The sequence below is a fragment of the Hyaena hyaena genome, unplaced genomic scaffold (genome assembly GCF_003009895.1).
Source record: "Hyaena hyaena isolate Hyena2069 unplaced genomic scaffold, ASM300989v1 scaffold_104, whole genome shotgun sequence".
In the NCBI taxonomy this organism is placed as follows: domain Eukaryota; kingdom Metazoa; phylum Chordata; class Mammalia; order Carnivora; family Hyaenidae; genus Hyaena; species Hyaena hyaena.
Window position 1 is genome coordinate 2,986,848 of NW_024080736.1, and position 27,573 is coordinate 3,014,420.

Genomic DNA, 27,573 nt, shown 5'->3' on the forward strand with positions numbered 1-27,573 from the left:
AGGGTTCAGTCTCTACCTTTGTGTGTGTTTGAAATTTCATAATAAAAGTTTTAATGACTATATTAGGTTGAACCATATGATATTGTTGGTAGTCAATTTCTGATGTACAAAAGCTGCCATATGGGTCCAACCCAATACACTACAACTTAAATACTTAAGATAAAAATAAGCAATGAGAGGGGTGCTTGGGTGGCTCAGTTGGCTAAGCGTCCGACTTTGGCTCAGGTCATGATTTCACAGTTCGTGGGTTCGAGCCCCGCATCAGGCTCTGTGCTGACGGCTAGCTCAGAGCCTGGAGCCTGGTTCAGATTCTGTGTCTCTCTCTCTAACCCTCCCCTGCTCACACTGTCTCTCTCAATCTCTCTCATAGGAAAAAAAAAACCATAAAGAAATAAGCAAGCAATGAGATAAGTGAAAACAAGAGAATATCAGAAAGTAACTCATACATATATCCTATATATATACAGATGAAAGCATAGGATTAAAAAATAGTGGAGTGGAGAAGGTCTTCCTAAGCATTACATAAAATACTGAAGACGAGGAGGAAGAAGACAGATTTAACAACAAAAATTTAAACTTCTAGGGGCACCTGGGTGGCTCAGTTGGTTAACTGTCCGACTTCAGCTCAGATCATGATATCACAGTTCATGAGTTCAAGCCCCGCATGGGGCTGTGCTAACAGCATGGAGCCTGAAGCCTGCTTCCGTTTCTGTCTCCCTCTCTCTCTGTCTGCCCTTCCCTTACTCACGGTCAGTCTCTCTCTCTCTCTCTCTCTCTCTGCCCTTCCCTCACTCACGGTCAGTCTCTCTCTCTCTCTCTCTCTCTGCCCTTCCCTCACGGTCAGTCTCTCTCTCTCTCTCTCTCTCAAAAATAAACATTAAAAATTTTTTTAAATTTAAACTTCTGAGAGCAAAATGAGCCATCAACAAAGTTAAAAAACAAATATCAAACTAGGGGAAAAAAATCCTTGCAAAATCAGTAAGAAAAAGACAAACAACCCCCCAAAAACATAGACAAGGATATGATGACACAATTCAAAGAGTTATGAATGACTAATAAACACACAAATTTATGCTTAATGTGATGGGGGGAAATACACATCAGAACCACCTTCATCTCTTAGTAGCCTAGACTGGACGAAATCTGACTAGTGCTTGGTAGAGTAGCAGTACTCAGCCACAGAGCCTCTACAGTTCTTGCCTCCTCAGGCTGAGAAGTGTATGGTTCTTTTACGTCTTTGCTCCCCTAGATGGGAAGTGGTATAATCAGAGAAAGAAGCAATAAGCCACAGGGCAGAGGGATCTAAGTTACTGAATGTTAATGGAATCTGACCAGATATTTTCTTTAATATTCTTCTGTGCCAGGCTGGCACAAATAAGTGGGCAGCATAAAAGCTTCCATCATCTAAAACTAATATTCAGGGGTGCCTGGGTGGCTCAGTCGGTTAAGCGTCTGACTTCGGCTCAGGTCATGATTTCACGGTTCGTGGGTTTGAGCCCCACATGGGGCTCTGTGCTGACAGCCAGCTCAGAGCCTGGAGGCTGCTTTGGATTCTGTGTCTCCCTCTCTCTCTGACTCTCCCCTGCTCATGCTGTCTCTCGCTCTCAGAAATAAATAAAACATTTAAAAAAAATAGAACTGTAATATTCAATGTGGTAGCCACTAGCCACATGTGGCTGGTTAAATTCAAATTTCTTTTCCTTCAAACATACTGTTCCAAGGAATAATACTGTGTGATGCTATCTAGATATGGGTTACACAGATATGGGCATTTTCTGGAGTCTTGAGAGAATGGCTTTCCATTAATTCCTAATAGCAAATCATACCCTTTCATCAGGATCTTAGCAACAGGGGCCAGTCTTTCTGAATAAAATGCCAGGAGACCATTCGGATGTCCCTAGCACAGTGTTAGAAAATCAGGCTCAGATAAATTCTCCTGCATTTGGCCTGGCAATGAGCCATTCAAAATCCCCAAAGTAGGGGCACCTGGGTGGCTCAGTTGGTTAAGTGTCTGACTTCAGCTCAGATCATGATCTCATGGTTCGTGGGTTCGAGCCCCGCATCGGGCTCTGTGCTCACAGCTAGCTCAGAGCCTGGAGCCTGTCTTCGGATTCTGTGTCTCCCTCTCTCTCTCTGACCCTCCCCTGTTCATGCTGTCTCTCTCTCTCAAAAAAAAAAAAAAAAATCCCCAAAGTAGCCCCAAAGTCAAGATCAGAAACCAGGGCTTATCAAGGTTGGTAAGATCGAAGCTGCTGCCATTACACTGAATAACAGCCCTTTTTAGTCAATGCTTCAAAGAGGGGACTAACACCTCTGACAACCACGCCCACCAGTGTCCATACAGGGAAACTTTCAAAGGGAAGGAGTTTGAATCTACAGTCCTCTTCTGCCCTCCTGGGGCTAAAAAGTAAAAGCGTTAGGAGCCTGATCCCTAGCCTTCCAAAGCAAAGGGAAACAGAATGGATACCTAGCAGAGGTGAATGAAAGAAGTTACTATTTCTTTCCCCTTTTCCGTACATTCTAATTCTACAAGGGCCTACAACATTTAGATATATACCACCCAGATTCCCTGCAAAAAGTAGAGAAAGCCCACAATCATATTCTTTACAAAATCCTAACACATGAAACACACGAAACCAGAGCTGTCTGGCATTGTGCAGCTTGAACTTGGCTTCCCTGCACCAACTTTAAAAGTCCTCAATTCCACACGTAGTACACAAACAGTGAAATGCCATGGCTCCTGAAAACAGCCCTATAAAAAGAGAATGCACAGTTTTCAAAATCTTGATACGAACACTCTGCTGCTCAGGCTTTGAAAGGCCATTCCTGCCCGACCACCTTAAATATTTGTGGTTTCGATCTGGCAGCTTCTCTGTAACTAAACACATATACTTTCTCAGTGTAAGTCTGCTCGCTGTAACTACATACCACTTTGGGAACAGGAATTCGGGAGAGCGTAACTGCATAATTAGGCTCCAACACAATTGAGCTTTTGATTTTGTATCTACTTCTGAAAAGTCTCTGCCAGTCTGAGTTTGGCAATCCCTCCAAAACCCAGTCATGTCAGAAGTGTGAAAAACAGCAACAATGAAGTGACAATTTAACTTCTCTGCTACTGGCAGGACACAGAATGAGTAGCTGGGAACAGAACTCAGAAGACTTCCCTCCTCCCAGGCCTGAAACAGCCCCAGAACACACACAGCAGCAGGGCTCTGGCTCCCCAGACCACAGTGTTTCCACCAGGCAACCTCTGACAACCTTGCAGGCTTGTGAATATATCTTTTTCAGGGAGAACAGCAGCTATATATCTGGACTTGTGCTAACAATGTTTGGAGGCACTAAGGTCCTATGGTGGACCTAATGTAGGAGGAGCTTATTCTTATGGGTATGCTCTTCACATTCCCAAATGCTCAAAGCAAAGGCAAATGAGGGGTATCAATCATTGGGAGAGAATGGCACAGCAGGAAATATACTGAAAAGCACACTTAGGCACATATACACCACATACATGCACACACGGTGTCCCAATTATCCCGTTACCAGAGTTCTGTATGCTTTTTAAGTTATTCCTTAAGGTGCATCTGGGTGGCTTAGTCTGTTAAGCATCCAACTCTTGATTTCAGCTCAGGTCATGAATTCACAGTTGTGAGATCAAGCCCCACATTGGGCTCAGCACTGATCGTGTGGAGCCTGCCTGGGATGCTCTGTCTCAGTCTCTCTCTCTCTCTCTCTCTCTGCCCATTCCCTGCTCACTCAGTCTCTCTCTCTCTCTCTCAAAATAAACATTTAAAAGTTCTTCCTTAATGGGGGCCTGGCTGGCTGAGTTGGAACATGTGACTCTTGATCTTGGGGTGTGAGCTCAAGCCCCATGTTGAATTTAAAAAAAAATAAGTTTTTCCTTAAATAACTTTAGAAATTAAGTGGAGTCCTATTTTTCTCCACTGAAAACTTCTATCTTGACTTCCTACAAAACACTAAATACTAACAATGGAGAAAAGGACAACAGGGTTTCACAACATTACTTTCACTTCCCTAACAAGGTAAGATACTGAATTTAGACTGAAAAACTCCCTCCTTCTATGTCCTCAAATGATCTGAAATCTTTCACAACTGAGAAACTTTATGTAGCTTCCCATGACCCCAACACATTATAAAGAAATTTCCAAGTCACTAACCTGGCCCTGATGTGGACAAAGCCAGGGGCCAGGGCCACTCTACTGGGCTGGGAATAGCACCACATCACAGGAGAATCTTGATCTTCTTTAAACTAATTTTTTTATTTTTTGAGAGAGTGAGAGAGAGCAGAGGAGAGGGGCAGAGGGAAAGAGAATCTTAAGCAGGCTCCACGCTTAGTATAGAGCCTGACATGGGGCTCAATCCCACAACCCTAGGATCATGACCTGAATGGAAATCAACAGTCAGACGCTTAACTGACTGAGCCACCCAGGTGCCCCCTGATCTCCTTCTGATGCTCACAGGTGGCACAGTGTCAGTGTATCTGGAAGTCGTAACTCAGCAGAGCTGGAGCCCTGACTTCCTCTCATAGCAAAATGGTGGACCCCTCAGGTGTAGAATAAGAACAAAAAAGTAAAGCATCAACAGTTGAAATGGCTTCCAGTTCTAAGACCAAAAGTAAAATTCAGTTGGTAAGCCAAGCCAAAGGTGAAAACTGCCCTTTTATGACAAATCAACCCCATCACCTAGTCAGTGAGCCCACAGGGATCACTCCAGGGAAAGAGCTTCCACAAGCTTGATGCTGAGAACTGCAGCACACATGAACACAAACACTGATCAGAAGGCAGACTTACCGTCTCTCCCCGTTGTGCTCAAACTTGATTCTGACGTCACTCTGTCAAAGGAATGATAGACAGGTTAGCGGGTTCTCTGGCATGTGTCATCCTGCCATTCCCAGGGAAGCTTCAGGTAGTCCTTTAGCAACCTTAGGCAAACATCCCCGATGGTTCCTGCTCCGGCGTCTCTACTTCATACGCATTCCTTTCCGGTGACTTGTAGCCTTTGAATCTTAACCTCAGGGGCAACAAACCTCTTAGGACAAGATCCCTAAGTGGCTGCCCAGCTCAGCTGCTATGCTGACATGTCACTTCTAAGTTCATACATTCTATTTCCACAACTGGCTCTAGAGTTTCTCCCAACATATCACCTCCTGGCCAGGACACCTTTCCTTCTTGGCTGATGTGGCGGAACACAAAGAGAAATCTTGGGATGGATACTTCCTAGCTATGAGTCCACAAGCAAGTTACTTATGCTCTATGAATCCTAGTTTTCCATGTGTACAGTGAGGCTAAACATAGCCAATTTGCAGAGCTATGAGAACTGAACAACATAATGTAAATAAGATACCTGAAACATAGTAGATACGTGGTTGCTGCTGCTATAGTGGATTTCCATGACCCTTTTAAGACTACCTCCAGTGAGGTCAAGTGGGACCCTGGACAAGTTACCTTAGAATTGTTCCCAGTTTGTCTTAAATGACTATCATAGGTAGCCTATAGCTGCAGGAGGGCATGGACCATGTCTATCTTGCTTCTGTACCACCAGTGATAAGCAAAGGGAATGGTATATACTATTTGTGCTTAATATTTATTAACTGGATTAACTGGGTGAAGAACAGAATTGAGTGTAAATATCAGAAATAGGAGGAAGTAGAAGCATTAGAATGGTAAGAAACAAATCAAGGAGAAGAGATATTGTAAAGGGTAAGCGAGTTTAAAATGGGAAAAGGGAAGAGATATTACAGAAGAAAAGAACAGGTATACAGAAAAAATAAAACTAAGCCTGTCAGGAAACCAACAAATAATAGAGATGGAGGAGAGAAAGAGGGCACAGTGAGTGAAAAGTATACTGAGAAAGAGAAATTAATAGACTGTGGCTTGGAAGAAAGACCAAAGTTTCAGAGTATCTTTAGATGAGAAACACAGAGCAGAGAAGTTGACAGAAACAAGACAGAATGTGAAGGATGGGGTGGGTACATAAAGAACTTCCTTTTCCCAAGAGATGAGAAAGCTAGAAATCTCTTTCTAAACTGGACTGGTGGTTATAATTTACATCCTAAAAATGACTGAGGACGGGGCACCTGGGTAGCTCACTTGGTTAAGGCTCTGACTCCTGGTTTCAGCTCAGGTTATGATCTTGCAGTTTGAGATTGAGCCCTTCGTCAGACTCTGCACTGACAGTGTGGAGCCTGCTTGGGATTCTCTTTCCCCCTCTCTCTGCCCCTCCCCTACTTGTGTTTTTTTTCTCTTTCTCAAAAACAAATAAACTTTTTTTTTTAAAGGCTGAGGGAGTGCCTGAGTGGCGTAATAGGTTGAATATCCAACTTCGTCTCAGGTCACAATCTTGCATCTGTGGGTTCAAGCCCTACATCAGGCTCTGTGCTGACAGCTCAGAGCATGAAGCATGCTTCGGATTCTGTGTCTCCCTCTCTCTCTGCACTCCCCCCACCCCACTCATACTCTGTCTCTGTCTCTCAAAAAATAAAATGAAATGTTTAAAAAAAATTTTTTTAAAGGCTAAGGACCCCAAAGAGCTTTTATTTACATAGATTGTATCTACTGATAGTTGCCATATTAGAAATTAAAACAGAAAACTTATTTTGTTCATTTTAAAACAATTTAAAAATATTACAAGGTAACATAAACACACTATTATAAAAAAGAACTGTATTTTTAGAGTTTAATGAGAGAATACAAATCTCTTCAATGCATGGCTTAATAGAACACAGCTGGATTCTCATGTCAGCTTCTGCTTTTAATCTGTTGTGATAACACATATCATGCAGCTGCTGGAAAAGTCTACTGTACATTAAGAGAATGAGGGTAAAAAGGGCAAGTAACATTTTAGTATTAATAGGAAAATAGTTTTGATCTCATGGACCCCATGAAAAGTTCTTGGGAACTTCCTAGGGATCTCTAGACCACAGCTCGAGAACCACTGAATCAAAATCTATGAATACCTTCTTCTATCCCATAATTTTAAAGACAAGGTGGAATTGGGGCTCAAAGAGTTTCATGTCCCTGAAAAGTTCATATACTAAACAGTAGATGGCAAAGCTCCCACTCTGCTGACCTGTAATGTGACAACTCTTCAAAACACAGCTTTAATCTTGCCCTCTTATTCTTTAATGTAACATATGGACCACTTCATCCATTAATAGTATGACAGTAGCTAACATTTACTGAACATTTACTATGTACTAAGCCTTGTTCTAAGGCAGTTACATGTATCAATTAAGCAAATCCTCACAACAAATACTATTATTTTCCCTATTTTACAGGAGAAACTGAGTTACAAGGAAGCTAAATAATTTCCTTCAAGGTCACCATGCTTTGCTACAATGCAAGTGTCACACAGGCAAAGGAGGTTTATTTTACTCACAGATGCAGAGCTTCAGTGGGACCTTATTTTTGGAACTCTTGGAGGAGATGGGAGTACCAGTGGAGCCAGAACCAGGAGACTGAGGTACCAACCATGCAGCACGCTGTGGCGCCTGGGGAACCAGTAGTGGATGCTTTGGCTGGGGTTGTGAGTAGATGGGGATGGAGGAGAAGGCACTGTGTCCCATCTGGTCTGCACTCTAGGTGGGTGTGAGCGTGTGTGTGCGCGCATGCAGGTGCAGGAATGTGCAAGCAGAAAGGTGGGGCAGTGCTGCAGAGAAAGTTACTGTGTGGATTTAAGGTTTACACAGGTGAGAACAGTTGTCTGTCTTCTTTTTCTCCTTCCCTGAAATGCTAAGCTGTTAGCACGGCAAGGGCCCTCCACAGCACAGCGCCTAGACGTGCTGCTGCGCACGGATGTGCCACCTCCAGCTTCCTCCACTCTCTAGTCCCACAGCTGGCTTGGGAGTACCCAAGCGCTCACCATATCTGAAACCCTGCCTGCCCCTGCAGGCAGGTCACCAGAGTCTTTCACCTCCTGCTGCTCACAGCCCAGCATGCCTTGGTGTAGCTCGCATTATTAGTATTTTTATTAACAGAATCTATTTTTAGAACAGCTTTAGAGTTTCAGAAAAATTGAGCAGATAGATCCCACATACCCTTCCTCCCACCAAAGAGTTTCACCTACTATTAATATCATGCATTAGTATGGTACATATTGTTTTTATTACAATTATTTAACCAATATTGATGTGTTGACTAAAGTCCCTTAGGGTTTATTTCTCTCTGTTGATTTAAAATAAAATTGTATTCTTTTGTTGCTTTTTACCTCATTTTGATAGCAATAAAAAACATATAGCAATAGCTCTTATTCTTAAACTGGGACATTATACTTTGATGTACTCACTAAGGAATCCCCTCTGTCCCTTTGTGGGACTGAAGGAACAGAATTTATTTCGTGATAGTCATAATCCAAGCACTATTCGATGTGAATTCAGTTAGAAAGGGAATTAAACTTTTGCCTTAAACCACAAATCACTCCTGCTCACGACCAACCAAGCCTGTGATTAGTAAGCAGTGTAAACAAAGATGTTTAGCACTCTGAACCCCTTCTCTGATGTGGTGACAGCCTTTCCAGGGCAGGATGCTGGCATGTACCACATGGTGTGCCCACATCTGCCAAGTTCCTAAATCCAAGTTCTCCCTGTCACGCTGACCAGAATAAGCCATGGATTAGGAGAGTTCAGATAAAGATAACCATATTCAATTCCTCCTGCCAACCATTTTCCTTGCCTGAGACATTTCACACTGGTGGTCAAGTTCTCTTTCATGAGGTTCTCTCCTCCCCTGCATTCTGTGACTCTATCCCAGCCCAGGGAACCTGCCACCACTCTAACCACTTCTGCTTCTTTGCTAGTTCCTCTTCCTCATGCCTTCTCCCACCCCTCCCCCACATGTTGATGTTCGGACTTGTGGCCTCTGGATCTCTCCTGCTTTCCTCATATCCTCTCTTCAGTAAGAATAAAAAATGGGCAACTTGAGGGGCACCTGAGTGTCTGTCAGTTAAGTGTCTGACTCTTGATCTTGCGAGGTTCAGGTCATGATCTCACGATTCGTTGAGATCGAGCCCTGCTTAGAGCTCTGTGCCAACAGCGCTGAGCCTGCTTGGGCTTCTGTCTCCTCTCTCTTTGCCCCTCTTCTGCTCTCGCTGGAGCACACATGCTCCCTCCCTCCCCCACTCTCTCAAAATAAATAAACTTAAAAAATTTTTAATAATAAAAAATAAAAAAAATAGGCAACTTGTAAATAGAAAATTTCCAAATCTCTATGACCAACCCCAATCTCTCAAGCAAAATTTCCTGTCTGCCATGTATTTGAGGCAGATTAGTCGTTGTTAGGAATGTGACACCAGAGTCAAACCATCTAGCTTGAAACCCTGGCCCTACAACCTCCTAGCTCTATGATCTTGAATTTGACTAACCTATCTGTGACTCAGTTTCCTCATCTGTAAAGTGCAAATAGGAAGAATATTTATCTTATGGAGTTATCAGAAGAATTAAGTAAAATAGGTAAAGATAGGAGAATGGTGCCTGGCACATAGTAAGTGCTCAATAAATGATAACACGGGTCCCATTAGCCTTTAGCCAAAACCCCTGGGGCCAAAAGTGTTTCGGAATGTATTTTCTAGACTTAGAGAGGCAGAATGGTACACAGTATATAATAGGTGATGCCTCCCCCAGGGGAGGGTCTCAGGGGTAGCGATTCCACAGCACAGGCAGGCCATGAACAGGTACCCCCCACATACCCCTGCACTGCTTAGCCGCTCCTGAAGTTAGTTTGGGGCTTTATGACTAGTTCTGACCAAGAGCTGGGAACGTAACTAAGTTCTATGCTCTCTTCCCTGGCGGCCATGTGTTCCAGGTCAGTGGGGCTACCCTCAATCAGGGTCCTGACTGTGGGGAACACTGTCCTTCCCTTCCCCATACCGGGCATATTGGGTTCAGTTACCTAAGACTTAGGGTTTATCTGTTAACACAGTACAAGCTAGTTTTTGTAAAGTATGAATACTCACAATAAGTGGAATAAATAGAGACTATAAATAGTCCTGTGTCCACTCAAGTCAGGTTTTGCTGCCAAATGAGTTTGCCACAAATTTACCAAAAAAACAGAAAGTATTTTGTTTCCAGTATACTTTGGATTTCAGAATTGCAGATAAAGGATTGTGGACCTGCAAACACACACACACATACACACGCATAAAATCTGAGATTTTTTTTTTTAATTTTTTTTTTTTTTTAATTTATTCCTGAGAAAGAGAGACAGTGTGAGCAGGAGAGGGTCAGAGAGAGAGAGGGAGACACAGAATCTGAAACAGGGTCCAGGCTCTGAGCTAGTTGTCAGCACAGAGCCCTACACGGGGCTCGAACCCACAAACTGTGAGATCATGACCTGAGCCGAAGTCAGACGCTTAACCGACTGAGCCACCCAGGCGCCCCTGAGATTTTTTTTTTTTTAACTATGATCTCAAACTCAACCTAGCCACATGTGTCTGCATGTAGACAGATCCTCCTAAACTGCATGTAGCAACCACCCTCCTCCACTAGTCTCCTTTCTCAGCACTGCCATTTCTAACATTGGTACCACTGCTCTCGTCTGCAGACAAACCTCTGAGTTCCACTTGATTCTTTCCTTCCTCTCCCCTCCAATTCTCCCTTCAAAGGCCTCTGGGACAGGACCCCACTTCCCATTCTCTGTCCTCACTCTCACTGAGCCCCTTTCCCCTCACTCCTGGATTCCTAAAGCAGCCTCTGCCCTTCTCGCTCCTTCTGCCATCACATTCTACATTCCTCTGCGGTTTCAGTCATCTTAACCACTGCTTTCACCATGTCCCTTCCTTGTTCAAAAAGCAATCAGTGAAACCCCTGACTTATACAATAAAATCTAAATCCTCAGCTGTCATTCAGAGCCCTCTGGAATTGAAGCTCACTCAGTTTACCTAGCCATCTCACACTGTCCTCAGCAGGACTGCTCTCTCCGGCCCAAACAATGCCCACTCTATTTCCTGAAATATGCCATGTTCGTTCTTTCTCCTAAGCCTTTAGCCATTCAGTTTCCTGGCCTAGAGTGTCACCCTTCCTCTTGTCCACCTAGCTAAACATTCACACATTCCTTCACAGCCTAGTTAAGGGCTACCCCCTCCAGAAATAACTGTAACTCCTTCAGCTCAAGTTCACCTTTCACTTTCCTGGGCTCCTATAGCACTCGCTAGCTGTACTGTATATTTAGGCATAGTTGCATCCTACCTCAGTTTCTTTTTTTCATGTAGTTCTCATTTCCCAATAAGACTCTATGACTCCCAGGGTGCAGGAAACGCAACATATTTCTTTGTACGTCTAAGAGGCTTAACTACAGGCACATGTTGAACTGAAGGGAGAGGTGCCATCCCTGCTAAGAAAAAAAGTTCCAGTACAAAAATTCAAGTCTAGACAAGTTCAAGTCACCTGCCCACCACAGCCAATCTCAGGAGGACAGTGCAGGCCTCTTGGTTGAGCTACAGATTTAGAACTCAGCAGGGGCAACAGGAGTAACCAATAATGATGCCAAACTTAAGTAGAAATAACCTCAAAGTGTAAACTCAACAACTGAACATGAAACCCAAGAAAGCTCCCAGGAATTCCTGCAAAAATCAGGGTTTATTAAACAAATGTTTGTGAACTAATCTGACTTGACAAAGACCTCAGCTAGCCATTGTTCAGAGTGCCCTCTGTCTGATTCTGTAGACCTCCTTTTCCCTGTATTTTTTATGTATCTTTGGTGGCCCCTATAGTTTTGGCACTGGAGTCTTTAATTTGCCAATGACAATAAATGAAAAGGAAAAAAAAAAAGGACAACAAAAATAATTTTGTGTGACTCTGGAAAGTCCTAAGAGATCAATGGAAGACATGATTATATAAAACAACTTTTCTCCCCTAGTTCTTTCCATATACCCAGTTGCTGCATTGTGTCTGGCATGCAGGAGCAGCTCAGTGAGCATCTGAATAAATCAATGATTGAATGGTGTACCTCTTAACTACTGCTACCTAATAAACCACCACTACACACATGCGCTTGTGCACGTGCACACACGCGCGCACACAAATATATATATATATGTATATGTATAAAATATAAATAAAACAACGTTCTTACAAAATAAAGTATCAGGCTTTTATGTTTTATTTTCAAACTAGCCAGACTATCTTATCAACAACACTTGACAGAGAAACAAAGTCCTGAAGAGCCAGGTCTGTCACAGTAAAAGCAAAAGACAGTCTGCTCAGCCACTGACTTTACTAGAGGAAGAGCCCCCAGAATTTTTCTCCTTTAGAACTGATAGCCAAGAGCCCTGTCCTGCTAGTGCCTGCAATGAGGAAAGTAACTTTTCCATTCTGAAGCATCCACTAGAGAACACCTGCAAAGCGAGACCCAGAGCCTGAATGCTGTTCAAGCCTCTACTTACCAGTTTGATAAGATGTGAGAGAAACAGGAATTAAGGATTCTATTTCTTCCTCCATTGGGATTTTTAGAAATTAGGGTAGCTTCAGAAATTTGCAAAGAACTATCTGATAGATGGTAAGAACAATCCAATAAAGGTAAAAAACCTTAACCTTTTCAGTTCCATGACAGTATGCAGAGTTCTGATTAGACGCTTCCACTAGAACTCGTATCTGCAGTGCCAGAACATAACAGAGTGATGTAATCAATACCATTTTACATGTGTACACCTGTTTTAGGATGTACAAAATGCTTTACCTTCTGCCTATGATCTTACAACAACTTTAAGAGGTAGACACAGTGGGTATTATTATATCTGCATTTCAGATGGAAAAACTGAGGTTTAGAAAGATGATTGATTAGACTTATATACAGTAAAAGTACTGTGACCAGGAGTCAGAAGATTTGGGTTTGCTTCCTGGTTCTACTCAATACCTTTGCATAAGCACTTTGCAACCTTTTAAGTATCATACACATGCTAACAGTTGTTGTTAGTGCGGTTAACTGTTGTTGAAAGCATTCTGTAAATTGCAAAATCTCAGGTTAATGGATTATTAACAACTCCATGACTTCTAAGCCAATGCTCTTTTCAGTACACGAAGCTGTCAACTGTCACAGAGAAATTACACCTATTGATAAAGCACTGTGAGCTGAGGATTGCTAAAGGGGTGTTGCTCATCACCGTCTGCAAAATTGTCCAATAGGCCCAGCCACACCTGGGATGGGCCACATATCTAAGATTGTTCAGCCAGCTCTAACCAGGCTGCAGGCTTCCAGGGATCTAATGTACAAAAGAAAGAACACAGAGAACACAGATCCTACCTCCTAGCAAATAGTTCATAGTTGAGTACCTCATTGCCCATGTACGTCTTTAGCTGCTCAGAATGCTTAGTTGTTGCCACATGCATTCTCTTTTTCAATTAGTTACCTAGCTTGCTCACTTAGGGAAGAGGATACCTGAAGTTCTGCTAAGCAGAGATACTAAACTAGGTTTTCCAATTCTTCCAGGCCTCAGCTCCCAAGTAATTGTCAATCCATAGCTCCTCTGGCTTTCCTTTGCTGTGTCCAGCTTGAGCACTATCAGGCTCTGCTAATCTTAGCGCTGCCCTGTGGCCAGCACTGCCCTTCTCACACTGCAGTTAAGTGCTCTCTGCCTCTGTCAGCACCATCTCCTCCCTGAAAAAGCAACCTTTCCTGCTGGCCAAAACACTTGGTTACTTTCAACTGGGACTCTGCAATTTGAATCTTTAGCTCTATTTGACATTCCAAGCTCAATTTGGCATCTTTTGGCCATTTAAATTAGGTTTTGATCTTGCATTCCTCTCTCCTAAGTATGGACTTTCTGGCAGAGGAACTGGTAATGGAGAATACAGTTTAATCCTATCCCAAGCCTAAGCAAACAACAACAACAACAACAATAAATAGGGATTCACTCTGTAAACTGTAAAGTCCTACGTTAACAGATTATTAACATTGGCAGACTCTTAGGCTAAGTTCTTTTCATTACACTAAGCTAGAAACATATTTCCCTCCAAAGGTTTCCTCCACCCTCATCTTACTCCATACTTCCTAGAAATACATTCACTCAGACTTTCTCCCCCTCTCTGCTTTTGGATTTTGCTGAAGAATACCTCTCTTGGTCAGAAGCTGAACATCGGCTACAATTCCCAGGAGAAACCATTCTACAACCTTAGCTTTATTAAGGGGGAAAAACGATCTTGATATTTTCATTGCCGTTTTGTCCAGTATTAGCATACAACTTGAGCTTCCATTTCTGAAAACCCATGCTAGTTCCACAGCTTCACATACCCCCCAGGCTCCCATGCCTCCTGATATAGAATCTTAGACAGGATTCTAACTAACCAGCTTATCACAATGTATAGAAACACATGACCTGTTGAGAAGAATGAATATACCAATGAATTGCTAAACACCTCCAAGCATGCACTTAATTTCTTTCCAGCAAATCAACAGTCCCTTATATAGTATATAAAGTTATGTTGTACTGTCCAAGACAGTAGCCACTAGCCACATATGGCTATTTAAATTTAAATTAATTAAAATTAGGGGTGCCTGGGTGGCTCAGTCAGTCAAGCGTCCGGCTTCGGCTCAGGTCATGATCTTGTGGTTCGTGGGTTTGAGCCCCGTGTTGGGCTCTGTGCTGACAGCCAGCTCAGAGCCTGGAGCCTGTTTCAGATTCTGTATCTCCCTCTCTCTCTGACCCTCCCCTGCTCATGCTGTCTCTCTCAGAAATAAATAAAACATTAAAAAATTTTTTTAAAGAAATAAATTTAAATTAATTAAAATTAAATAAAATCTAAAATCCACTTCCTCAGTTGCTCAATAGCCATGTGTGGCTCCTGACCATTCCAATGGACAGCACAGATACAGAGCACTTCTATCATCACACAAAGTACACTGGACAGCACTTAACAGATGCTGCTATGAATAATACTATTCTGAAAATTGGTGACTAAGCACAGAACACAGGTAATAAGTAACCAGTGCTCCCTACGAGTCTACTAAAATGACTTGTCTAGGAAATGAACTCCATATTTTTCCACTACTTGGATCATATTTGAAAGCACATTTTAGCTTTAATGGATAATTTGGTTCCTTACCAAACATTTCTTTTTCTTACTGGCCCCTGCACATGAACTTGTTGTTACTATGGGGCTATTCAGAAGGACTGAGCTGCTGCTGCTGTGTTTTTTCTTTAAAAACAAAAAAAACTGAGGTTAATAATTTGTATCCTCCATGTAACAGAACAAGTTTGATGATATTCAAGTAAATTGTGGGTCCTCAGAGCCACTACCTCTTGTCAAGGTTACTTCCTAACAGCAGTCAATCCTTTTCACAGTCTTCTCCCTTCATAACCACTGATTTTACTCCAATAACACAGCGGCAGGCACAGTGAAGATCAGGACTTTTCTTATAATAGTTTTCAGGCTCTACGCAGAGGATATCTAGGGGCACCTGGGTGGCTCAGTTGGGTGAGTGTCCAACTTCGGCTCAGGTCATGATCTCACAGTTCGTGGGTTCAAGCCCAGCGACTGGCTCTGCACTGAAAGCTCAGAGCCCGAAGCCTGCTTTAGATTTGGTGTCTCCCTCTCTTTCTCTGCCCCTTCCTCGCTTGTGCACACATGCTCTCTCTCTTTCCTCCAAATAAATAAACAGACATTCAAAAAAAAAGAAAAAGAAAAAGAAGGATCTCTAAAAGGTAACTTCCTTCAAGGAATGATCAGGGACAACGTCACCCACCTTTTCCTGGCCTGGTCCATTTGGGCCTTCCAACTCAAGAAAGCTTCCCCTTTTCACCTAACTGATATCCACACTAACAGCCCCATTTGGAGAAAGATCAGCTGACTGGAGCAGCACACTCCACATAGGAAGACAGGAAGGAAAGTGAGGTCATTAGGCTCAAGCCTGGGGGAGGGGACTCACTTCTGGTAAAATGCTCCTTCCAAAAGCAGCGTTGAATAGCAAAGAGTTACCACAAGGCAGAACCCACACAATTACACAGAATAATGTATGAAAACAGTACAAGAATAGGCCCTGTTCCCCCAGTTCTGTAAGGTCACCATAAAAATAAACCAGATTTCTAAGCTAATTCTTCTGTTATACCATGAAACAAAAGGACTCAGGATCTCTAGTTTTCCTAAAGGCAGGAAATACTCTGGGAGACTATATGTAGCAGACCTTAGAAAAATTTCTAGGGCCTTACCCTTTCTCTAGGAACCAAGGATTCTTCTAAAGAATCCTTGGTAAGTGAGGTGCAAATGAGGAAAGAGAAGGAAGGTTAGCTGATAAAGAAGAGAACCACAAGGGAGAATGGCATGAACAAATTTTCATCAAATAAACCAACAAAGCCATATGACATAGCACTAGATACCCACTAAGGAGGAAAGCTCCCCACCATCCACTCCTCTGTGAAGGCCCAAGTACCCAGGAAACAGGGAGTTTGTAAATGACACTGGAGATGGGAAGAAGGTTCTCAACAGTGCACAGGTTTAAATGTTAACAAAAATAGTAACTCCTTTCCTAAAGAAGCACACAACTCTCAGTAAACTAGGCACTCTCAACTATCTGAGTTAATATAAGGGGAAACAACTGTAAACAACAATAATAAAACCATTATTGTTATGATTTATGATTATAAAATAAAATCTCATTGCTACCTTTAGAATATATTATGTGACATTTTATAAATTTCCCTTCCCAATTATATTTTACATAAGCTAAAACTAAAATTGACTAATTTTTCCTGAGTATACACTGTAAGGTAGCTAAAAACCTGAGAGATTATAAATCTGGATTAAACATCTGCCAGATAATCAGTAAAGGAAAAGTTACATGAATACTGTCTCCATAATACGTAAAGGAATTATTCTTACTCTCCACAGATACAGCATTGTACACAAGGTCAGATGCACAAGGCTTTGGGGATCCAGATCAGGACCCTCACCTGGCTGGTATATACCACTCACCATTTAACAGACTCTGAAAGAAAGGGGACAACAGCATTCTAACCTGGTATTAGAGTATCTTTGCTTCTCAAATATTTCCCATTTGAAAACCCCTTCCCAGCAACTATAGTTGGGTCTGCCATGGCCACACACACCTGCCTATTTGGGTGACCGGTGTCTTTGCTCTTCATGGTCTCATATCCAGGCACCCGGGGACGTCGGCTCATCTGGAGGGCCACCAGATCCTTCATGATTGAGTTCAAAGCCTCCTGTTCATCTGCAATCAAAGAGAGCACATGGGCTAAGATACTTTAAAATGGACATCAGGTAAGTGCTGAATCACCAAATCGTACACCTGAAACTAGTATTACACTGTATGGTAACTAACTGGAATTTAAATACTTAAAAAAGAATACAGCCCAGCAAATTACTACCACAAATTGTAAGTTCTGCCCAGGTAAAATGACATATCCTATAACTATAATCACATGAATTTGAGGTCTCTGAAAAGTAGATAACTGAAATCAGACTCTGGCGATTTGAATTTTAATGGAATCTTAACAAATCTCCAATCAGATTTCCGGCAGCAATATTTACCAATTTACTGGCGGCAAGGGAGGTGCTCAAACATGGTAATTCTTCCACTGCCAGAGAAACTCAATCAGGAAAAACAGATGAAAAGTTGGAGTGAACAACAACCAGCACAGTGTAGTAAGGTACTGAGTGAACAGATGAATTCATGGAGAGCTGGTTATGGGACAGAGTCACATACAGACTTATTCTTAAAGCATCTCAGGTAGAAGAGAACATTTAAAAAATATTTTTTTTAAAGTTTATTTATTTTGAGAGAGAGAGAGAGAGAGAGAGAGAGAGAGAGAGAGAGAGAGAAAGACCGCACATGCAAGCAGGGGAGGAGCAGAGAGGAGGGAGACAGAATCCTAAACAGGCTCCTCCTGGTCCACAGAGCTGGGTGTGGGGCTCAAACTCTGAACCCTGAGATCTTGACCTGAGCTGAAACCAAGAATATGAATGAGCCACCCAGGCACCCCTTGAAGAACACATTTTAAAAGGTACCAAACAAGGACCTCAGGTAGCTGTTTTGAACAGAAGTTGTTTTACATGCCTAACCTTTGAGTGCCCCCCCCCCAACTCTTTACAAGTTTATAGGCCTTCTGCTTCCCACAGGGAAGTGAAAAGGCATTTCTATTGTTTTTCTTCCCTAACTGACCAAGCAGTGCATTGTCTCTGCCTTACTGGCATTACTTTTAATCCCCTTTTCTTAATATAGCATAGAGTACTGGAATTCTTATGCATTGAAGACAACTGGACAAAACCCAGAATCCAAACCAGCCCTATTCCATGTTTTACAAAATTCTCCCAGGTCCTTCAAGAGATCTTTGTCTACTCTAATAGCATTTGGGAGTTGAAAATAAATCTTGGATCTGGAAAGGAACATGAAAAATGAGTTGTCACACTTGTTTTGGTGACAACTGAGTCACCTGAGGACCAGAAACACACCTTAAAAGAAGTAGAAAAGACTCCACCAGAGAGCACCTATCTTTTGTCTTTTATCATCATGCCTTGGAAATACTCTAATACCTTGTGGAAAGGAAAGAACAGCATGAAGTATAAGAAGTAAATCTGTGCTGTTTGCCTCTCCCCTTTTTCTAGATCAAATCTGCTCAGGTACCCTACCTGCCCTCTGAGAAAGTGCAGGAAAGGCAGGAGAAAGCTGCCCATTGTGGAGGTTTCTTCTGGCTGGTCACAGAAGTAAAATTAGACTAAAAATGTGTAGGAAAAACACGAGTAGAGTAGCTTCCCATCTAATTCCATTTCAAAATACACACCAAAACCAACAGATGTATGAGAGTGGACGTAAAACCAAAAGGATAAATAAATGGAATAATGAATGAAAAGGAAGTGGGTTATCTACAAAAAGACATTTGTCAAAATTAAAACACATACATCCCATCAATTATTTTATAGTTTCTAGTGATTTCCCTATAGGCTCCTTAAAGAAAGAGACTTGCGTATTTTGTTTTGTTTCTTTAACTTCCCAACCAAGGTTTAAAGGATAAATAAATGGAATAATGTTAGAGCATAACATCTAAGCTTGGAAGACTGGCTTATATATACAATATACATAAGCTTATATATTACATATATTTAACATGTGTGTATACAATGTTTGGGCCAACTGTAACAGTAAATTGGGATCACTGTATGGAGGAACATGATTAGGAATGTGTTTTCTGAGGCACATCCATGATATTCCTAACAGCAGAATACACACAAGTTTTCATTATCAAGGTAACCACTCTGAGAACTAGTAACTTCTCTTGTCTCAACTCAGATACTGAACCAAGATGGATGTGAATACACACAGAGACACACATCACACATGCTTTTCAAGTCAAATCCACATCAAGTAGGACTACAGAAAGCGTTTCTAATTCTGTGTAAGATGATGCTATTATAAGAGCTGGTTTATCAGGTTGACAAATTCTGTTTCCAGGAAGCTAACCAGTTCCTGGCATTACTTCATGGATAAATTAGTAGTTCCAGTGCTGAGAACACACTAGAGGAATGGTTTGGCACTATCTCCTGAAACCCGGGATAACTGACACAAGTGACACAGGATAACAGAATCTGATTTTCTGTCAAAGTCGAAGACATTGCTAGAGGCAGACAGGTTCTTAAACTGATACTTCAAACTGAGGACGTGGATAAAGACAGGAAGTAAATCAAGTGGCTCTTTTAGGCATTTCTTCCTGGATTGAGATTTTAACTTAATTATTAACACTCCAGGATGGTACTTCTTAAAAATAAAAACACTCCAAAAAAAGATTTAAAAACAAATAGCTTTCTTAAAGGGCAGCAGTTATTTATATGCAGTCAGAAAGATCTGAATTTAAGGAGGCTTTGAACAAATCACTTCTTCTCCTTAAACCTCAATTTCCTCATCTATAAAATAGAGCTAAATAAAAATGTATCACAGGGCTGCTGTAAGAGTTAAAAGAAAAACAAACTTACAAATAATTCCTCACAGTACCTAAGAGTAATGCTAAAAAAAAAAAAAAAAGTTGGCTATTATTATCAGTGGAGAAAGGTCAATGGGAAAAGACTGGACACTATTTAATCTATCGTGATGCTTAATTTTATTACTGAATTTTTTATTAGTATTACCAATAACCATTTACTGAGTATTAATATGTATTATACATTAGATAGTTTTGAAAGATACTTCAAGCTGTTCAAACTCTAGGTAAATGGATGAATGACACCCAAATACAAGGTTACATAAATAAAGCAATTGACTTAGATAATATGTAAACTAGAGCATATAAATATATACATGTAAAAAAAATTTTTACAGCGTGAGTAGCAAGAGGTTTTATAGATTATTTTACATAATTATTAATCGAATAAGGATTCTTTCAGAAAAGCAAGCTTTTCCAGAGATTAAAAAAAATAAACTTAAGGACCTAAAAGCAAGCGAGGGGCTGAGGGGAAGAAAACTGGGTCAGGAATTGATCTTCAGTGAATACTAATCCTTATTGAGTAGAGTAGGAAGAAGGTATGCTGGCAAAGATTTTTTTAAGAGGTCTGGAAAAATACAAGAATAATACCGCAACAGTCGGGACCAAAGAAAGACAGTGGCAGGCACAGACCAGGCAGGTCCAATAGAGTGATAGAGGCAGAAACAAAATTGTAAAGGGAATCAAGAAGCTGGAAATTAAAAGGAAACTGGAAGTAGTGGAAATCAACAATTCATTTGTGAACTTTACACATGAACAACTTGAAGCTGGGGTAATAGTTAGTGTGCTATAACCTTGAAAAGATTTCCTGAGGATGGAGGTGGTTTGACACACTTAAAAGCTACCAGGAAGAAGCACAGAGGAAGAAGTTAATTCTAGAGATTAGGAGGTTATGACTATAGAGGCAAGTATTCATAGAAAAGAGAAAAGGGATCTTTGAAACTAGGATTAGAGCTCAGGCTTGAAAAGTGGAAGCTCTTAAGCAGTCTTAAGCAGACACCTATCCCTAATTATCCAGCAGCATGTACTTTTTCTTCTCTGGATACCCTGACCTATGGAATGGGGGCTGCCAGGCAACATACTCCTCTTTCCTTAGCTCCAGCAGGAAGTCAATCTTCCAGAATGAACGATTACTTCTATCTAAAAGCAGAGTCTTGGATTGCCTGGGTGGCTCAGTCTGTTAAGCATCTTTTCATTTAGACTCAGGTCATGATCTCATAGTTCATGAGTTCAAGCCCATCAGGCTCTCTCTGATTATAGTGTAAAGCCTGTTTGGGATTCTCTCTCTCTCCCTCTCTCTCTGCCCGTTCCCTGCTCACACACTCTCTCACTCTTAAAATAAAGAAAAATTTTTTTAATTAAAAATAAAATAAATAAATAAATAAAAGCAGGGTCTTGGGGCACCTGGGTAGCTCAGTTGGTTGAGCATCTGACTCTTGATTTCGGTTCAGGTCACGATCCCACAGCACATGGGATTAAACTCCACACTGGGCTCAGCGCTGACAGTGCAGACTGCTTGAGATTCTCTCTCTCTCAAAATTAGTAAATAAGTATTTAAATAAATAAACACAATAAAAGCAGGGCCTTAAGGCACTCCTATTTATGAATTCCCTTGGCTACAAACCCAGAAAAGTTTCCAGTAGCACTGTGTCCTTCAGTAAACATTGTCGTCCTGTGTAACATCTGTTTACTACGTCAGACACCCTTTTCCATACATACAAATCCTTACAGTAATGTTTTAATTGCTGTTTTCTCTTAACTAACAATGTTATTTCTTCATGTGGCCAACTCCCTACCAAGTTCTCCCAGACTGTCTGTGTACACTGCTCACCCAGGAGATGCTGTCTTCAGGATGTCTCTAAGTCAGATTTTACTATCTTACTCTTCCTGATATTTCTCATACTCCCAATGCCTCCACCTTGTCAATACCTGGGCAAACATCATTTTATTAAGCAAAAAGGCCTGAGCCTCAATTCATAAGAAACGTTTTTCCTTCATGGACATGGTTGAAACTTTGCTAGACCTCAAAGTCAAATCCTGGTGTTTATTTTTCTGTTTCTGGGATATCCTTTAACAGCCCTTCAAAATTAACTAATGGGTGGGGGGTGCTGGGTGCCTGCACTGGGTAAGCGTTCAACTCTTGATCTCAGCTCAGGTTTTGATCTCAGGGTCATGAGTTCAAGCCCTGTATTGGACTCCAGGCTGGACATGGAGCCTACTTTAAAAAAAAATTTTTTTTAAGTAACTGATGATCCAAAATTTAAAAACACATATTACAAAAGTAACCACTGCTTCCTCATAAGAATCAACATATCGCCACTATATTTTATTTTAGTGTTTAATGAAATTAACCTGAAGGTCTGGAGACTATAGTATTATATATGTCTATCCCAAAACTACAGAATTGATCTCTCCCTCCTGTGTATCTTTACACAGTTTTGACAAAATGCCTACAACTCTTTGCACTTATTTGTTTACATGTTTCTGGTTCGCCTTGCCTAACTGTAACTTCTTTTTTTTTTCAAAAAGAATTTTATTATGTATTATATATTTTTGAGAGACAGAGTGTGAGCAAGGGAGGGTCAGAGAGAGAAGGAGACACAGAATCCAAAGCAGGCTCCAGGCTCTGAGCTGTCAGCACTGAGTCTAGCATGGGGCTTGAACTCACCAGCTAGGAGATCACGATCTGAGCTGAAGTCGGATACTTAACCAACTGAGCCAGCCAGATGCCCCTAACTATAACTTCTTAAGGACAGAATAAATGCAGACACAGGGCCTAATACTGCACATGACACATAAAAGACACCCAGTATGGGCAAAAAATAAAGGAATAGCTTACTTACATAGATAGGACCAAGAAAACTGTTTCTTATCCTTTATGTATTCCCCTAAGTAATGCTCAGTTGGATAGATATTTACTTTTTATAAATGCCTAAAATTGTTTTAAAATCCAACTGTTGGGGCGCCTGGGTGGCTCAGTCGGTTAAGCGTCCGACTTTCGCTTAGGTCATGATCTCGCGGTTCGTGGGTTCGAGCCCCGCGTCGGGCTCTGTGCTGACTGCCAGCTCAGAGCCTGGAGCCTGTTTCAGAGTCTGTGACTCCCTCCCTCTCTGACCCTCCCCTGCTCACGCTGTCTCTCTCTCTCTCCTAGAAATAAATAAAACATTAAAAAAAAAAAGAAATTAAAAAAAAAGTTTAAAAAAATAAAAAATAAAAAAAATAAAATCCAACTGTCATTTTAAAAAATATCAGAAATCTAGTCAACACATGGCCATCCTGACTCATTAAATTGTGACCCGAATTTCAATCAAAACAATTGTTGACCAGAGTCTACACAGAGACTGGTCTAACTGGGAGCTCCCAACAGCCCTGGAACCCCAGAGAACACAAGCTGTCTGTAAATCACAATGATTCTGACTTCTAACCAAGCTTTCAAACCAGTACCACGCCATTCTTAATCCTGTACCCAGTTCACTATAGTTTCCTGTAACATTTCCAAGTTATTACACGTTTTTCAATAACACTTCCCACCAAGTTTCAGATTGCATATATAAAAAGTCCAAATTATTGACTAGTGAATTAGTCTCAAGTGTTACTAACAGCATTTACTACTATAATTACCAAAACTGGGTAGGGGCTCTTGGGTGGCTCAGTTGGTTAACTGTCCAACTCTTGATTTTGGCTCCGGTCATGATCTCACGGTTTCTGAGTTCAAGCCCTACTTCAGGCTCTGTGCTAACAGTGCAGAACCTGCCTGTGTGAGTCTCTCTCTCTCTCTCTCTCTGCTCTTCCCCCCCGCCCCCCTCAAATAACTACAATAAACTTGAAAAAATTTTAAAAGTTAAACTCGGAGAGAATTCTAGTGTGACCAACAAAAATGACCAGTCAACCCCAATTTTTTTAAATGACGAGTTAGTACCAAAGCCCCTCCCCAAAAGGTGAATATTTCCCTATTTCCTACTATTTACAGGGATAAGTGTAGTTCCCATTACAAATCTACTGGGGCTAACAGCCAATATAAAATTTAACCTGTTTTTATTACCAACTCAAGTTGCCAAACAAGCTTGAGTGTGGGGCTTTGAACGACTCAGGAAAATATGACTGTTAACCAAAGAACCTACAGGCAGAGACTCAAATTAGTTTTGGTCCTTTCCTCACTGAGCTGAAATTTAACAAGTATAATGAATATACTAATAATTCTGTATGTCTCTCTTATTAACCTCTTATTGTATCACAATTTATTTAGAACTAAAGCAACTAAAGGAAACTAACCTGGGAATTTGAATTTTCATCATATACATCACCAAAGTGGAAACCACTATTTAAGAAACACACTGTGTGTATACGTGTGTGTGTGTGTGTGTGTATATACACATATCCTTGCTGAACCTTATATAAAGTAAATTAAAGATCTAGGTTCTGGATGATTCAGTATTAGCTCTAATTGCATATCAAGGTCATCCACAAACAACAGAATGGTACAAGAGGAAACAGCTGAAGAAAGGTAGGCAGTGTTCTTAAACCAACTTGCCTAATATACTGCAGCCACTAAGTAAGTTACTTCCCCTCTTGCTGCTGCCTCAGTTTATTTATGTAAAACTGACATGCAGACAAATGAGAAGGTTCCTGGCCCTTTTTTCTCTGGGGTTCAGTCCCCTACCTATACAGTTCCTTTCCTCGCCATCACTGTCCCTCTGTATACTCATACACTTAAAATATTTTTTAAACGTCCTGAAATGTGAAAACACGGTGACATCTATTTTCATGTTAGACATTAAAATGTAATAAATTTGGGCACTCTTACTGATTTAGCAGTCAAGTAAGTGGGGGAATGGGAGTCAGCCCACCCTTAAGAAAAAAAGCCACACTCCCTTTTGGGACTTAGGACTGCCCTCACAAGACAAAGAGGAAAGACTATCACAAACATAGGTTCACGATCCAATTCAAGGATTGACTTTGATCATCAAATTCCAAAACACAAGATAAATGCTGAAGGGGAGGACAAGAAGAGTTATGTGCCCCATTTATAGTAATAGTAAATATGTGATAAGTATTTGCCGAATTCTAGATTTAAATAACAGGCATTAATGGGTTCTTTTTCTGGTTACTATCACAGGAGACTTACCCCTGAATAGCAAGCACTTTTTAAGCAAAGCATGGGAAGGAAACAGTAAACCCAGCAAATGAACCAACCAAACCCATCCATTACTGTACAAGGGCAGCATGGAATAGAACAAGGAAATTCATTCAAAGCCATAGTGTAGAGACAGGCAGCAAAACAATATCTGCCCAATGTGACACAGCATACACTTAACCTTCTACAAAAATGACCTGACCTTGTTATAAGGCAAAGCAAATATTAACATTCCCTCTTCACGTGGGCACTTCACAGATGCAATGAATGCCTTTGCAAAGGATCCTTTGACTGAAATTTACTCCTTGATTGTTTAGGACAATGCCAAACACTTTGCAAAACTTGTGATTGTGGATAACAGTATCACAATAACTGATCCAACAAAAGCAGCAAAGAACATCTAAAATGTGATTTGCTTCGTAACCTAGTCCAATAATCATTTACTAAACTACCAAAAAGGACATGAAAATGTCAAATACCGCGTGGGGAAGACATTAAATTCTTAGATATTAAATCTTAGATTCTTAGATTACATCTTCACAACACAAATGGCAAGTATTGATTTAAAAACAAAAAAGTAAATGATTGAACAGATTCTTTTACAGAGCGAATGCTTCTTTAAAAAGTTACATAATTTCAGGGATGCCGCTAACTAAACATAAAAGATGTAGAACACTGCAACCGGATTTTTCAAAAAGCAGGATATAACTGGCAGTCCCCGACCAATTCCTAACCTCCAGCAATCAGCGTGCGTCTCGCATTTCTCAACCGCGCTGCTGATAACAGAGATTGCCGTTTTAATCACCTCCCAGCCTATCTCCCCGCACGCCCTCCCCCCTGCGCTGGGGCGCGCACAGGGCTCGAGAGCAAGCCCCGGGAACTCTCGCTGGCCGGCCTGTGTGAGCAAAGGGAAGGAAATGACACAGGCAGGAAAAAAAAGCAAATCAAGGAAAAGACACAACAGCAGCTGGGCCTGCACCAGCCTCCAGCCCGGGCCCCACACTGAGCTCCAGCTCCCCCGCCCTCGGGCTCGCGGTCCGGCTCGCTCGGGCCGGAGCGGGCTGCCTCGCCGTGCACGGGCCCTCGATCACGCCGCCGCCTCTTCGGGATGCGCCAGCCGCGCGGCCCGGAAGGAGGCTGCCCAGTGGGCTCCGCCGGCCCGTACCGCCCCGGCGGGCCAAGAAAAACCGAACCCCCGCCCGGGCCGCCGAGCCCCGAGCGGGGAGGGCGGACGCCGGCGGTCCACAGCCCGGGCCGAGCGGGGCTGTCCATGCCTGTCAGGCGGCGGCCCAGGGTCCTCCTCCCCTCAGCCCGGGGCGGGGCGACGCGAAGCAGCGCGGGCACAGGCCGGGGCGGTGGCGAACACTCACCCATGGTGGCGATGGCGGCGGCGGCGGCTCGGGCCCGAGTGTCACCTCCGCAGCCGGAGCTGCATGCCGGGGGCCCGGGCGGCGGGGACGGCAGCGGGCCTGGCTCCGCGCGGGGGGCGCGGGCTGCGCTCGGGGCCCCCGCCGCCTCCCCAGGCTCCGGCTCCGGCTCCGCCCGCGGCCGGGCGCTGTGGCATGGGCAGGGTGGCCCGCTACATCCCCGGCGCTCCTCGGCTCGGCCCAGCCCGGCCTCGGCGGCGCCGCTCGGCCCGCCCGCCCGCCAGTCTCTCAGTCCCGCAGTCGCTCCGTCCGGCCACCGTTCTCCACCTCAGGAACGCTCCGAAAAACAAACCGCTGGTCGCGCAGCTCGCCCCCTAGTCTGTCACTCACTGCAGCGCCTGCCAATCCCAGGTAGCCGCTGGACCTTAGTACCACCCCCACTCACTTCACCAGCCAATAAGAGGGAAGAAGTCGCTGCCCCAGTAGCCCCCCATCCCCGCTCTCTCCCCAACACCCTAACTCTCAGACGCCAGCTAATCATCAGCACCACACCATGAACCAATCCCGCCTACTCTCGCAGGATGCCAATGGGCGAAGCCAAGACCGTTTCCGAGGGCTGTCTACCGCCTGCCAATCATCGAAACAGCACCCGGTTCCCTCTCTGCTAGCCAATCACGTAGAGGGCTCTGAGCAGCCGCCTCTGCGCATCCTTGCCGTCTCACCCTCCCTCTCTCCCCGGGAGGTGTTGGTTGCTCCAATCACAGCTCGCGCGTGAGGCTCCGCCCACATTCCCACCTCCCGTCGGTCCCTAAAGGCTCTGCTGGCGCGCGGGCTGGCGGTGTTCCCCTCCGGCTACTTTGGGGCTGGAGTTTGGGAAAACGGCTGGAGGGGCCCTCGGCCTCCCGCCCTCCCAGCTCTCCGCGGTCCGGGCGGGCCCTGAAGCCAGCGTCCTGCCCCTCCCAGTGCCCACACGGGGCGCGTAATCAGCGGGGAAGGGTTCTGGCTCTGAGCGCTTCCCGGCGTGTGGCCACCTTTGCTGCCCGATCCCCCGACAAGTCCTCTAGTCCAGACGTTGAGCTTGTCCGGAGGCAGGGGCGGCCACACCGCTGCCCGCCTTTTCCGGGGTCTCCTACCTCCGGG

General features: G+C 43.0%; 1 protein-coding gene across 3 annotated transcripts in view; it reads right to left on the reverse strand.

Annotated features, from left to right (window-relative positions):
* The window catches only part of MAP3K3 (mitogen-activated protein kinase kinase kinase 3), a 61,917-nt gene extending 35,062 nt beyond the window's left edge, over positions 1 to 26,855 (reverse strand). The window contains exons 1-3 of one of the 3 annotated variants that reach the window (XM_039235963.1): positions 26,437 to 26,854; positions 17,050 to 17,171; positions 4,809 to 4,849 (exon numbers count right to left, since the gene is read on the reverse strand). In XM_039235963.1, coding sequence (XP_039091894.1) covers positions 4,809 to 4,849; positions 17,050 to 17,171; positions 26,437 to 26,440 — 167 coding nt within the window. In that variant the 5' untranslated portion in view covers positions 26,441 to 26,854. Of the gene's footprint in view, positions 1 to 4,808; positions 4,850 to 17,049; positions 17,172 to 26,436 lie in introns of all 3 variants that reach the window. The other 2 variants (XM_039235961.1, XM_039235964.1) reach the window with 2 other exon arrangements.
* Positions 26,856 to 27,573: the final 718 nt, after the last annotated feature.